Consider the following 15,705-nt stretch of genomic DNA (forward strand, 5'->3'; position numbering starts at 1 on the left):
ATTTTGTTGTGTGATAAAGAAAACATTTTAAATTCGTCCCTTGGTTGATTGTTGTCTTCTTCTTCCAGCAAAGGAGAATTGACTTTGAAGGCAGACGGCTACTGAAAAAATCCGAATTAATAGCTAAGTAGTTGTCCTTAATATTTTGTTTTTTAAACCATGTTAAGAAGATCCTTGGAAAAAGACAGTTTGCTAGTATTAGGTGCTTTCGGTGTTATTCGAAGCCAAAAAATAGAAGTAAAATTTTGTTCTCAAATTTTGAAAAGGAAAAATATTTTGTACAATCTCCTTGTATTTATCCTAAAATAATTTACAGCAATAGACTCAATGAACGGCAGCAAAACGTTACTGGGAGGTCTTTGATCAATGGTAGAATATTGTGTGTAACTAGATAAGGGATCTGATCAAAATAGAACATTTTATTTTTTAACAATGTTTGGTTTCAGTTTTTGTATAAAATAGTGTGCAGAGAAGGTCATTCATCATTTGCAATATTCAATCTAATGATGAGTTAAAATTACTGGGCCATTTTTGCTACCACTTTTGATAGCTTGAAAACAAGTACACGGGCAACAGAAAATTTGCTATTATTGTTGGTTTCAAACGTTGATTTCGTTGATTTCACAGTAATCATTATTATTGACTTAAATTTTTTAATGGACAATAATTTGATCCTTTATAGATTCCTGAGATAGTAAACATGCAGGCAAAAACTACCTTTTACTACCTTTCTTTGTTAATTACAGGTATGTATAGTATGCATCATAAATGTTTAATATAAATTTTATGATTAACCCACGCCTGTTCTAATTTGACATAAATTTTGTTCATCTAAATTTGACGCATAAATTGCAGTGAGTGTCACTGATGACACGAAAATCTTGCCAAAATAAACCTCTAAAATTTTAGGATCTGTGCGCGTGAGGGTGACGTGGCTGCTGCTGTGGACCAATTCATCAGACATCTGGAGTTCCGAAAGGTCCACAAACTAGACGAGGGATTCTTCGAGTGGTACAAACAGCCAGAAGTGTTACGCAACTACTACCCAGGGGGTATTTATGGACATTGCAAGGAGGGATATGTCGTCAAATACGAAATGCCGGGAAAGTTGGATGTGAAGGTATGTGGGGTGTTAGAGTCTTATAGGACAATTCAGTATATCATTCAGTATCTCACAACACGACTGGTGTTCAACTGGTGTTAGACCTCACAATGTTCTAGACCTTTTTGATATGTAATTAGTGTTAGTGTGGGTCTAGAAGTGGTAGTCGCACTAAGCTGGGGACATAAGATCATTCAAAGCCGATCTTGGAAGAATCTTGTAAGATTGTTACAAGATATAAGATATACGTTACCAAGTTGAATCGTGCATTGTAAACGTTATTTCTGTGAAATGGTGTATAGCAAGATAGCAGTTTTCGATAGTTAGATTTTCAGCACAATTTAGTTGTAAATTTTTAATCTTTCAACAAATTACTGTCTTGCGGCAAATTTCGTTGCTGTGTAGCATTCAGTTTTTAACTCATTATTTGTATACTTTTCGAAAATTAAAGTAGTCAAGATACTTTCCCCGAGCCTTGTCTCCTTTAAGTTGCAAATTTTAATTGCTTAAAGGAACAAATTTCTCATATACAGATGAAAGAAAGCACAAAGTCAATTTTAAATAAGTATTGATCGCAAAAATCGTTCCATTTATTTTATTTTTTTGCTAATCTCTGATGAAAGCTTCATAGAACTTCACTGATCTAAATGCTAGAAACAAAATCAGAGATTTTTTGTCTACTTTGAGACAATAATGCGGTCTGAGATACCATATTATGGAATTAGGGTATAGCTTCAAAGCGCACCGTAAAATTAGAAAAAAAATGAGAGCATCAAACCTTTAAAGATATATATATTTTTTAAAGATTTATTCATACTGATGTTCGCTCGGGAAGGTATGAAATTTATTCACGTGCTTCTATATTATTACACTGTAATTTAACGGCGCACGCTCTAGCGAACGAACACATATTGTATTGATAAAACGCATCATGGTATCATAAAGCAGCTGTATACCATACAATTGCTTTTATAACTCTTTCAAACGCATTGAGTTTGAGTTAACGCAAAATTTTTAGCAAATATCATTATTCAATTTTGTTTTCAATAACTTTGTTTATCTCCATAAAAAAATTCACCGAAGCCAAAAATTATGTTGATTATGAAATGAAACAGCTAAATTATAGGAAATCAAGCAGTCTTTTAAACGTTTGGGAATTTTTGAGTTGAAATAGAAGATATAAACAAAGGAGACTTCATACGAAGCAAGTTGTACAAAATGATGACGGAATCGTTGCAACGAGACCGTACAAACGAAGACTTCCAGGAGTACGCCAAGTTATTGGATCCATGCACGGTCTGCGACCACGTTTGTTCACACCCCGGATGCTGGGAGGCCTCTCGCAAATACGTTCGCCAGCTAATCCGACTCGTCCAAAATGGCGAATACGATCCAGAACTCATATTTGAAGCTCAGCGAACGCAGCAACTTGAGTTCGAACGACAAAAAAGGGCGAAAACTTTTTCACGGTCAAGGCAACCTCTTGCTACACAGAAAGTGTATAATCTAAATGAACATTTTGGCCCAAATTTATCGGTAGATGGGAAGGCTTCAAGGCAAGCTCAAAGTATTGTGTCCCAAATTTCCATGGAGTTGGATATTGAACCATCCAGTCAAACCGAACAGCAAGTACAGACTTCGTTGGCACCCTCGCGAGAAGTTGACAAACGATTTGTAGCCGACAGTCCTCTATCGTCGGTTCGCTCCGCCAAATCGTTGAGAAACGAACCCAAAATACTGTCTGAGAAGTCAAACGAGAAGCTAATTGACAAAACTGTAGAACCCGAGAAAGAAGAGGCAGGGTCCGAGAAACTTTCATCAATTTTTACACCTCCAGTTGCGGGATCCCCAAAAGATGAAACTCCAGTTTTGAAAGACTTCGCAAATCTTCCAAGCGTTCCACCAAGCCCTCAGATTCTTCCGACTTCAAAAGTGGACCCGCTGTCGGGTTTCAAAAAGAAACGCACGCAGGAAACTGTCATGATTTGGGTCGCCCCCAAACGGGTTTCCGAACCCAAATACCGAGAACAGGTGTTCGTTATGACACGAGAGGGTAAAGCTACAGTACCGAATAAAAATGTCACCAATCAGTTATTACCGCCCGATTACGAACCCGAGAATAAGTTCTCGCTTGCGGGAAGTTTTGAGCGAGAAAAGTCTTTGGCTCTTGCAAGTCATCGCTCTCGTCAAAATACGACAAGGATCATTCCAGTTCAAGAAGAAGTTATCAATGAACTTCTTTCACTGCCGAAGGAGATTCTATCTCAAGTCTTAGAACAAGTAACTGCCATCGACTTATTAACACCTGCTAAAACTAACGAAGTTATTGACGTCATAATTTCTCAATTACATAATGCCCGAGCACTTGAGCTATCCCGAGTCGCCGACGAATGCGTCGTGAGCAAACCGGTTCCGATATACAGCAATGAGGCTAAAAAGTACCACGAACAACTACATCAAAGTTTTCATACAGACCCTGTTGTCGGGTTAAGACTTTCACATCGAAATATGAACACTCAGAACACGGCAGTGAAACCCGACGCTATATCCAGGGTTCCGGACTGGATTCGAGACCAAGCGATGGTTCGCAGTTACAACCTGCATAACCAGAGCAATCATAAGTTATCGAAAGTGAGTTTTAACTCGTTGCCACCATTGAGATCGGAGTTAGGAGGCAGATTCAACAGGTCCAAATCTATTCGAAAACACTACCCAAGCTTAGAATCTCCTTTGCAGAGAGGTCTGATGCCACAGAGCAGCCCGATGCTCTCTAAACCCAGTTCCAGAATCACTTCTGCCCAAAGCAAGTTATCTCAAATTTCAGCAGCTCTTGCAACGTTGCCATCCTCTCCTTACAGTCAATATCGAACCCTGATTGAGCGCAAACAGTCGGCCGTCTCGTCAACTGGAAGTGCGGGTGAATCGCGAGGCGTGCCCAAAACACCCGACACATTTATATCAGGTGGGTCAAACTGGCCAACGGGTGATGATTTAGCCGACTACCTTTCCGGTTCCCAAACATTGCCTTTGAAACAACGAACGCCAGAAAAAAGCGATGTTAGTGGAACTCGGAAAACTGCTATGGAATCGGCCGAAATATCTACGAATCTCGGGAGATATCCCAGCGTACCTCCTCCGAGTCCCGACGTGAACAGATTGGGTTCTGGTCGGAAGCCAATTTCGGTTCCGACAGAAGACGCTCGTGGTTCTGGTGCTTTATCTTCGGGTGATACCGAGTTTAAAGCTTTCATAACCGAAGGCAAAACCGATGAAACAGCAAACATTCAGTCAGAATCAAAAATTGGAGTTCCAAAATCTACAGAGCATCAAGGTAAAGCTAGCGATAATATTGAGAATACTTCAGCGAAACAAAAATTGGCCGCGGACGATGAACATCAAGATTTGAAAACACCTGAGAAACCAACAGTTACACCTGCGCCGACAACTTTAACTACAATCAGCGAAGGTTCCATTGACAGTTTAGCTGACAGAGAACAACTACCGTTCTCAAAAGCAGTTGATCAAATCGACAATAACGTCTCTACAACTGAATCAACTGATGAACAAAATAAACTGACCAATCAGATTGAAGAAGCCACTGATCCAACCGGCGAAGGCGTAATAGTTCAATCACAAGTCCTTTCAGATCTGGGAAGCATGTCGAGTTTTATGGGTAAAATTGACGGATTTGTTGATCAAAATGTGGAGTCAGCTCAGTTTTCCCAAATTTCTTCTATCAATAAAATTTTTCTGGCCGATGTTCCTAATTTGGAGGACGAGAGAGAACCTCTCAATCTTGAACAGTCAATGCGAAAAGCAAAAGTTATGTCTGCCAGGAAAACTGTTAGATTTGACGAGAATAAAAATAAAGATACTTAGTTGTTTGACATGGTTTTTGATATAGATTTAACCAAAACTTTAAAAAACGATTTTAACAACGTTTTCCTCAATCTATTTTTCTTCTTGAGTCCACAATTTTTCCCAGATGGAACAAGCTGGATGTCATTGAGTAAATTACATTACGTGGTCAATATCTGAAAAAACAAACTTCAATAAACGATTTTTGTAGAATCCAGTGACCAAAACGTGTCCCCATTTTTCACAACTCATATACAATTTCAACGATGGAAATTATTTACGCAAAACGTGGAAATAAGTTAAATAGCCTGAAACTTTATTGCGTTTTATTATTGAGTTTTATTATTTATTAATTGAGATCAAATTTGAAGGCTCAGTTGTTTGTGAACAGAGCTCTGGGTAATTGTAAATCCGCTTATTGTCTTCATAAGCGACTAATTGTATCGAGAGGGAAATTTTTGTTCCGACCCCTCTTGAGGGGGGGGGGGAGGAACTATATACTCAAATGGTTTTTTTTTGTTAAGTCAATTTTTGCCGATCGATATATTCATCGTAGAGAGTTGAGACTGGTATCATTAGAAAGCTTGTCCAGCGTAGAATATGGAATTAAAAAGATTTTTTTGATTTTCGTTTTTGACAGGGAGATATCGAGGTTTAAACTTTCTAGAAAATAGAGTGAATTCCGTTGATTTCATTCACCTTTTATCGGAATTTTTGACAAAAATTTTGCCAATTTTGATAAAAATTAATAAAATTTTTCAACAAAATCTTGTTGATTTTACGTTTAAAGACATAATATCTTGTCGGCTGTTTTCATTGAATTTTGGTCACCAATTCCGGCTAAATATTTCACAAAATTCAGAGTTTTTCATCAAAAACAGCACGAAATAAGCTTATTTAGCCCACTCTGATTAAATTTGCAGGAAGTGCACACCCAACCGCCAGCAACACAATCTTTGTAGACCGAAAAGGGGGCTAATTCCACTTTCAACTTCCGTTGAGTGTGCTCTGTAAATAAAAATTTACCGTTTTTTGCTAGCTTTATTCGTTGATTATCAAAAATGCAGCATTTGTTTTTGATTACTTTGATACAAAATATCTATATCAATGACATTCCAAAAATTAAATATTCTTGATGGACAACCAGCATTAGCAGGACTGGTTCTGTACCAGTCTTGGACCGTTACAATCCCAATAATAATTCGGATTGTCGTCAGTCGGTTTTTTATAAAAAAAATTTCGATCTTTTTTATATTAATTAAACAACCGAACATTTCAAATCAAAGATCACTAGTGATAGGTCCTATTGGCTTCCTATTTAGCTGGAAATTAATTTATCTAGTTGATTGCTTGAAAGCTTATGGTCGTTTTGACTTTTAAAATATTTGATTTTTAAACAAAAAATGGCTTATTGAACTTTGCCTCCATTTTTCTCTTAATTTGGTCAACTTGTAGCTTAGTATCAACAATCAAAGAGTGCTGCTTCTTTTTTCTGACTTCAAATTAAGTCTTTGTTGCGGTTTTACGCCTTAAGTTATGGTGTTCTGGCTTCGATAGTACTGGACTTCACAAATTTTTTTTTAATTTTTAGGTATTTGCCCATTTTTCATGTTTTCTAGTTTTGTCAAACTATCACGTTATTGTCAGTTCATTAATTACATTTTTTGCGTTCAATATAACGCACAATTGATATTACTTGCGGTTCTTTACCGCTTCGACAGTACTTTCTCGAAGAATTTAATTGAATTTTTTTAATTTTGTCTTTAACTGTCGTAATTACTTTGTCTTTTTAGTCGTATTTATTTTCCTGTACAATGACCTGGTTTGATTGGTTTTTAGTGGAAGAATAGATGAGCCGATGTTCTGATATTAGAAGATAGATAATGGCTTTCATGACTTTGAAAACAATTGTTTACCAAAATGAAGAAAAAAACATTTCAACTTCGCAATTTTCTTTTATTGTCATTTTATTACCTGGTCTCGTTAATTAAAGGTTAAAGATGACATTATTTTTGTCAAGGAAAGTTGTCAAAAGGGATCTGTGTCACAAAATTTAATGTTTTTAAAGAATTCGTTATGACTTTACTGGCTTCGACACGGGTTTTTCACAAAAAATAGTCAATCAACTTTTGTTTTTTGTCATATTTGACGTTCTTTTCGTGGAAGTAAGAACTTGTTCTGGATAAATGCAGGTCTCAAGGGCTTGCTGTGGAAGAATAAACGAACCTATTCAAGTTTTTCATTTTATAATTAATGGCTTTCGTGTCTTTGGAAATAAATTTTTATTCGATAAAAACAAGTATTACATGATCTTGCTTTATTTTTCTTTTTGGTCTAAGTGTTACCTAGTTTCATTATTGAGAGGTCACATTATACATTTCAAGGGAAGGTGTCAAAAGGAAAGAATTATAGGTCTCAAAGGCTTCCTTTGGAAGAATAGACAAAACTATTCAATTTTTTTTTTGTAATTAATGGCTTTTTTGTCTTTCGAAAAAATTTTTTTTCGAAAAAAAAACAAGTATTACATAATTTTGCATTTTTTTCTTTTATGTCTAATTGTTGCTTGTTGTCATTAATGAGCGGCCACATAATAAATTATCAGTGTTAGCCGAAGGTGCAATCGAACATATTTTGGGGGTCAAAGTATAGCTTTACGGCTTCCAAAGCATTTTCTGGCAAGTTTGAATTGATTTTTAGTTTGTTGTCTATTTGTTGTTCTTTTTGTAACTGCATAAAAACTTGAATACCAAGAGTTCTTAATTCCCTTTTATAGACGAATTGGTAATTGTAAACCTATGTGATATTTTAGTTGATTCCTAATGGTTTTCATTACTTTGAAATTAATTGTTCTTTTTTTTTAAAATTCAGCGAATTTTCTAACTTTAAAGTTTCTGTTCTGTTCTTTTTTTTCTAATTGTTACCAAGCTTTATTATGAACTGACGAATAACCATTTTTTTCTGTCTGGTGAATTACACGTTATTTTGTTTATTTTCAGTTTTATCTGACGCTATTTTGACTTTATTAAGTTTTGTTTTTTTTTGTTTCTTTGATGTATTTAATGTTTGTTGTTGTTGTTTGATTTTGCCGTGCGTCTTCGCTCGCTTTCTTAATATCGGCATATTTCATCAACCTAATGCATCATTTTTTTCTGCACTGAGTTATTTGCTTTGGAGGCTATCTTCTCGTTCATACACCAGTTTTTTTTTGAAAAATACTTGAATTTAGTGTGTTTTTCCATCAGTTCCTCATTTGATAGACAATTATGCCAGAATTGTGGATGAGCGGGGTCGAAACCTTATGTGCGATCGCACATTACCGAGCCGCCTTGTTGAAATTAATTATCAATTAAGCTTTCTCTACTTCGCAACTAGATACTGCAAACATGGGATTAGGTGACGTCAAAACAAGTTACATATGGTGCTGAAACTAGTGACTCTAGTTACTCATGGCGTGGAGACAAGTGACGAATGATAATCACATGTTTTCGCAACAGCGCTTTGTGACAAGTGGGGCAAAAACAACCAAAGTTGAAGGAAATTTAAATTAAATTAGCTTACTGTCAGTGTTTTCCACATACGGTTTGAGCTCTTATCTTAATACATGGGTCCTTGAAAAACCCCGACGAAATCGAAAATGTGTACTCGATTCTTCGGAAATTGGCAACGTAATGTAGGAACAATGTAACATTAGGTGTATGTAATTCTACTACTTCTAGTAGTTTTGAGTTAATTTTCAAACGACACAAGGTCCCTCAAATACAGGCAAAAATTACTACGATAATTAAGTAGTTTTCGCACATGTCGGAATTTTGTAACCTTAACAAAGAGGCTGGCTACTGTTGTGACCACGCTCATCCACATTTTTGATCTAATTGTGTGGTCTACCAAATAATTAAGAGATAGGACGAATTCAAAAATTCCGATACTGTTGGAAAATAAATGATGTACGAATAAACAAGATTGTTTTTAACTAAATCCTATAATTGAATTGATTAATGCCGGATTAAAGGGCATATTAGACATGTCATTAATGAGGCTACGAGAAAAGACAAACATCAAAAATTGCTATCAAACAGAAACTTTACAAACAATATTTACAAAGGAAAAAAATTACAAAAAAACTTATAATAACAAAGTTAAAATAGCATCAATTAAAACTTAATATAAACAAGCAAACTTTTATTGTACTAAAAAACGACATGAAGAGTAAAAAAAAATTTTATTGAGAAGTTGACTTCATTTAGAAAAAAAGGGCGCTGACCATATGATGTTAAAAATACAACCTATTCACTAAAAGCATAAAAAATAGTTCACTGCGCTTGCTCTCAACGTCGAAAGGAACCCGTCATTAACGTTATAATGTGAAAAGACAAAAAAGATCTTAGAACTGGGCAAACATCCAAAAATGACTAAGATTTATTTGAAAACTCTTGTTATAAAAACCTTAAAACTTTTGGTTAAAAAATAACTCTGGAGGTCAATTTAAACTGTTTATAACTACAATGCAACATGTTTTTACTGAGCCTAAGCTACACGTTGCCACCAATAATATCAAATGGAAAAATTTAAATATCAACAGATTTGTTTACAATCAATAAGTTTGAAAATATATAACAAGAAAAAATCTCAACTGAACTTACCATGTTGATTAATTTGGAGATCCTCAAGGCGCTAAATGGACCTATCATTATTTAAATTATTCATAGGTTACAGAATAGGAGCTCAAACAGAAAGAACTCAAGATTTCACAAACAATTTTACGAACAAACAGTGTTGAAGCAAGATACTCCTAAGTTCTTTAATCAAATTATAAATTTTTCCTTGGATTTGGTTAAAACGTCAGTATGCGTTTTTTAATTGATCTAAAATGATGACAAGGGAATAACTAATTTTTACCAGTTTTAATAACTAGAATACAAAAGTTTTATGAAAACACATGGTGTTCAAGTCACCAGAAATTGATTACCAATTAAAATAAATCAAGACATCAACGTTTGTTTTGCAGAAGAGTGAATGGTACCTTTCATTCATGAGACTAAATCTCAACCTAACTGAGGAAGAAGACAGATAGCAACGTTCGTTTTTGATGTAACTTATGTTCAAAATAGTTATAACAGTTTGGTACTCACAAAAATCTTTAATTAGATTCTTTTTTACCTTCTTGGAAAGCCACTAATACTTTTTGTTATCAAGAGAATGTCATGCGACTACCAAAAGAGTGACAAAAATCTTCACAACCAAACGCTCTAAACCCAACTTATTATATTTGTTTACTTGAGTCTGAATTTAAAGTGAATTGGACTTCTCCAACAAAACTGAAATTCTCAAGTTTGAGCTAATGAGCAATATTCTCAGAGTTGTCATGAAACATCGAAGTATGAATCCCATGCAACCAATTTTTGAAACCTGGTTCCCTTAAAATATGACTTGTTTGTTATGAGACTAAACTACACATTGGCGAAACAGAAATAAAAATAAAACTTGCAAAGTTTTCACTCCAGATCCTTCTCGTAGGAAGTTGAAGTGAAACTAGCCTTCTATTGAGCTTCGGAAGATTGAGCTATATTATTTTATTTCAGTTTTTCTACAACTTTAAATAAAGTGGTACAAAGAAACATATCTCGTTCTTTATAATAAAGAAGCTCAAATTTGAAAGATTTAGGCAACATTTTTGCCACGTAAGTTTGATTTTTAACCTCGATAACTCTTTGGAATTTTTTTTTAATCTACGAGAAATTAACTTTTTCTATTTTTTTACTCTAGGGGAAAGCAAGCCATGTGGCAGATAGAGTTGGAGTGAAAGTCTGATATATGTAAAAAAAATATTCTATAGATTAAGAGATCTAATGAAACGAATCATTTTTGAAGTGCGACTGTTAAGAAGTAAGCAAGTGGGCGAGTGAGTAAGCGAGTGATTGATTAAATGATTGATTGAGTAAGTGAGTGATTGAGTAAGTGAGAGAGTGATGGTGTTATGTTGGTTGTAGGGTCTGTTGATGTCTGTGTCTGACGAGGAGTTTCTCAATCACGCAATCTACATGGCAGAGGGACTCATGGACGGAGTCAAGAGACGAACCGTAGAAACAGGTCACTCTAACATCTCTTGTTGTCAGTTTCCTGTATGGGTATCTTCAAACTACCCATTTTTCGATAAATATTTATCAATACTTGGGGGAGGGGCTTTGTATCTTTATAAAAATTGATGAAAATGGCTGTGTTGGGCTAAATTGAGCTACATCCACTGTTTTTCTTCACCTTTTTGTACAAAGAAACGGACAATTTTTTCGATCAAGTATTACTGGGTAGACTAATAGAGCCAGATGGCATATTCTTCAGGCAAGAGTCTGGACAAGTGGACTGTGGTAATAGATGCAGAGGGATTCTCAATCAAACAGATGACTAAGAATGTTCTAGAACGACAGAAGATCATCACCAAAATATTTGAGGACAACTACCCCGACAGACTAGCGTTCACATACATAGTCAACTGCTCACGACTCTTCAAACTACTTCTCAATGTGATGAAGGTAAAAATAAACATTTTCAATTCGCCTTGCAAATTTAAACCTGTAGTTGTAAAACATCTGAGCTTAGCTAGACTAGCGTTTCAGCTATGAGAATGCTAACGCTCTTGTAAAATGCCAACTACAGTTCCAAAACCTGGCTCTTCACTTACGATGTTCATATATGAATTATCAATTGACTCCAATTCTACAAATTTATTTGGGGAAACTAGGAACTTTATAATACAATACTTTATTTTTGTATTGAGCCAATTTTGTCCGGTCCTTATGTCTTGCGGAGAGAAACAAAAGTGTTTCATTGAAAAGCTTGAGTCGACGCTTTTTATTTGACTTTTTCAAACTTTTGCTTCTGAAAAAACAATCGAGGATCGATTTTTTTCATTGTCAGCCAAATTCTTAAGCTCTTCAGGCAGGCTTGAGTTTAAGCTACAGAAATGATCAAAAATAAATGTTAGCAATTGATATTTCATTCAAAAAATTAACTCGTCAAAACAATTTCATATGTTCTACCAAATACATGTTGGTGGTTGCAAAAATTTCTGTAGATGGAATTGAAGATGATTTCAGTTTATGATTATGTTTATGAAGCAATTTTGGTGCAGTTTTTTTTTAATTCAGCGTCAAGCAAAATGATTTTTTGCGAATTAGAACATTGTCGAAGATAAGGTTTTCTGACTCATGCTCACTGAAGGGAATGTAGACGGTCAGTTTTGTTTACAAAACCAGTTTTACAAAATTCAAAATTATTATTTCATCTAATGACATGCTGAGTGCGACAAAAATAAGGGTGCTGTTGAAAAAAACACTACGAATCGTTTGACCCTGAAATTATGATGCAATTTTGTATTCATTCGTAAAGGAATCCCACAACCAATCTGAATACATGTATACTTAATTAACACTTGTGAAAAACGCTTAACTTAAATCTAATTGCCGGTTATTGAAACATTTAAGCGAGAATACGCTAGCAGAGTGTAGAACAAAAAAACTTAAAGGAAGTTACAGATAGTTGCCATTAGATTTCAATTTTGTCAACGTAGGTACAATTAGAGGCACTAAAATAAATACATTCCACACGCCTTGTATTTGAAAGTTATAATTTGAATTTCGAAAATTTTATGTAATTAAAATCCACGTCTTTGATATTTACTGATTATATGAGGGAAATTTATGAAATCAATCAACTCTATTTCTAACTTTAGTTCAATTTAGGTTAAATTTTATCCCTTAAATTTGTTCAATTTACAATTTTCGAGCAACGCTCAGATTCTTAGTTTCAATAGCAAAAAAAATTGAAAATATTTGCAAAGCTACGCTTTGAATCTTCTACCTAAAACGGTAAGTAGATTTCACCACGTGAGGTCTACTTACGGAAGACAAAAAGCATATTTCACAAATTAGTAAGCGTTCTCCACAACCTGCTGTTGGACAGTAAAATTCTTATAGGGTCAAACACTATTAATGGGCCTCGTTTATAAGCGCTTAGTTTTCTCACCAAATAATTTTCCTTTACCTTGAACTAGACAGCACACCTTCAGTTTTTGAATTTTTCCTATCGTTCCCAGTGACAGAGCTTGCATTCAAAGTGTTGATTGAAATATAATTAGAGAGATAGTATACTATTAGTATAAAGAACATTTTTTGTAAAATTGATCAAGGGCCGTTCTAATTTTTTATTCTAATTTCTTTAAATGCATCAGTTGTTTTGCTTTATTCATTTAAGCAAAAAAACGCGCAATTATAGTATTTGGCAGAAAATTGAAATAAAAGTTCTAATTAAAAATTCATGTTTGTTTACTGGGTATAAAATTTCTTTAGAAAAAGTTTCTCTTGCAAAAATTTTTTTTGTTATGTCCTAGAGACAGAGCCTGCATTCAAAGGGTTGTTTGAATGATGACTTTGACCAGATTAACCGCTCCATTACAACACTAGTAATAAAAACACATTGAAAATGAATTTCCCTCTCGCATATAGACATCAATTCATGTACCTTTATTGATGATTAAATATATAATTGAGTACCAAGTTTTATCTCGAAATGTCAAACAGGGAGGGATTGCGGTTAACCTGGTCAAACTTTTCTAATGATTTTATACATCTGAGGTTTACGTTTAGCATCTGAGGTTTACGTGATCTTACATCGACTCATTCAACTACACATGTTAACAGAATCAAGAATTACCGATAAGTTGCATTCAAGCGTATTATGTTCCAAACTGTCAAAAGTAGACAAATATGTAAGTTTGATTGATAAGGACAAAATAAATTCATTGTAAGTTTGCTTAATTGTAGATACGTATCCTCAATTATATATTTGAGCATCAATCATACTACATAAATGGAAGACCACATGGTAGATGGAAATTAATTTAATTTTTTTTTGCTACTGGAGTGTTCGATTTTCTCTCCAAAATATTTTGTTTAAAGATTCAATAAAAAACCTTGTCCGTAAATGCCATGACAATAATTGTTGTATTTTGCAGGAAAAATTCTTGTATAAAAAGCCATTATAACCAGCGAACAAAATGATTTTTGTAACAGAATTTTTATTTGATTTCTCTGCTAAAGATTATAATTACATGCACTTTTTGGTTAAATGAAAAAAGCAATTGCATTTCAACATTTTCGAGTAAAAAATTAGAACGGCCCTTAATCAATTGTACAAAAATTGTCGTAGAACAAAAATGTTCTTTATTCTAATAATATTCTATATCTCTAGTTAAAGTTCAAACAACCTATTGAATGAAAGCTCTGTGTCTAGGACATAACAATAATTATTATATTTTATAAGAGAAATTCTTGTGTAAAGAACTTTTATTCCCAGCGAACAAAAATGAGTTTTTTGTTCACTTGATATAGTCCTGGCGTTATCTTTGCCCACTAATCCCGGTAAATCTCGGGGAGAATTTAGCGGGAATGGAGGAATAACACGGATTATTTCCCCATTTCCTATCAGCATTGCCAATTCTCCATTTGTAAAGATATCATAGCCAACAAGAATAATCCCAGGAGTTCAGGGAAATCATTAAAAAGATAGTCGTGCTTAAAACGATGCACAACTTGTGCATCTTCTTTCTTCTTATAAGCGCCTTCAGAGTTCCTGGGTTCTTGAAATACATTAAAAACAAACAACAACAACACAAACCAATTTTTATGCTACTCCCAAGCAAGTGAAACAGGGGCAGAATGAAATATTGATTACACCGCTGCAAAAGTTACTACGAGAATAACATGGAATTTCATTTAGAATTTTTTTACGTTAGGTTTTTTAGCACTCACAATTCGACCCAGGTAGACGCCATTTTGTGTAGGAAAGAGAATTATGACATGAGGAATTTGAACAAAGAGGGGTTAAACTTTTAGGTAACTATGGACCCCAGCACATTCAGCAAGATCCAGATATTAGCTTCGAAGGATGAGTTGCCACAGTACATTGACCTGGACCAGCTGCCAGCCAGATATGGAGGAAATGTGAAAGAAGACGGACTCTGTGAGGGAGGAAAGATTCCAGAGAAATACTACCAGGTTGAGAGGTTGCTGGCTGCCACAAAACACTGGCCTAGATACGATGTCAAGGTACGCTACAAATATCAGCAATATCAACCAGTCAATAGCAATAATAGATTAGTTTGGTTATTTCTTAAGATTTTTTCATAGATCAAAAAATTGCCCAAAATTGCTGTCATTATTTAATCTTCTTAACTGTGTGCACTTTTTGGTCACATTTCAGGCCTCCTATGGTAAATATGATAGGGACATTCAAATCCAAAAAAAATAATTGCGTAACAAAAAAGGCGTACTGCAGAAACTTTGAAACATATTAGTAGTTTCATTTTTTTTTAAATCCTACATTAAAAAAACTTAATTTGCGCTTCAACAGCGGGCATGGTGTAATCCCGGGTCGAGGCCGATTGGTTATCTTGTAAGAACTTGCGAGTTTCTAGCAGAAACTTACAAGCCGATTCATCGCCTTGCAAGTTTTTCTTCCAAAAAGTTGCAAGTTCTTACAAGTTAACCATTCGACTTACAAGGCTCTTACAAGTTAACCATTCGACGTACAAGTTACTTACAAGTTAACCATTAGCGCACACACACCACACACACACACCACGCACGCACACACCCGCGCGCACACACAAATACACGCACACATACACATGCACATACACACACATACACATGCACACACGCACACACACATACACATACGCACTAAACCGT

At 34.8% G+C, this 15,705-nt stretch overlaps 1 protein-coding gene across 1 annotated transcript in view; it reads left to right on the top strand.

Annotated features, from left to right (window-relative positions):
• Positions 1-909: 909 nt before the first annotated feature.
• Positions 910-15,705, top strand: part of LOC142355722 (SEC14-like protein 2) — a gene marked incomplete at its 5' end in the record, with an annotated part of 17,632 nt that continues 2,836 nt past the window's right edge. Inside the window, 4 exons of the mRNA XM_075407798.1 lie at positions 910-1,120; positions 10,948-11,047; positions 11,297-11,487; positions 14,848-15,060. Of these exons, the coding sequence (XP_075263913.1) occupies positions 910-1,120; positions 10,948-11,047; positions 11,297-11,487; positions 14,848-15,060 (715 nt within the window). The remainder of the gene's footprint in view (positions 1,121-10,947; positions 11,048-11,296; positions 11,488-14,847; positions 15,061-15,705) is intronic.

Source organism: Convolutriloba macropyga, unplaced genomic scaffold, assembly GCF_964194025.1.
Source record: "Convolutriloba macropyga unplaced genomic scaffold, txConMacr16.3 SCAFFOLD_1088, whole genome shotgun sequence".
Lineage (NCBI taxonomy): Eukaryota > Metazoa > Xenacoelomorpha > Acoela > Convolutidae > Convolutriloba > Convolutriloba macropyga.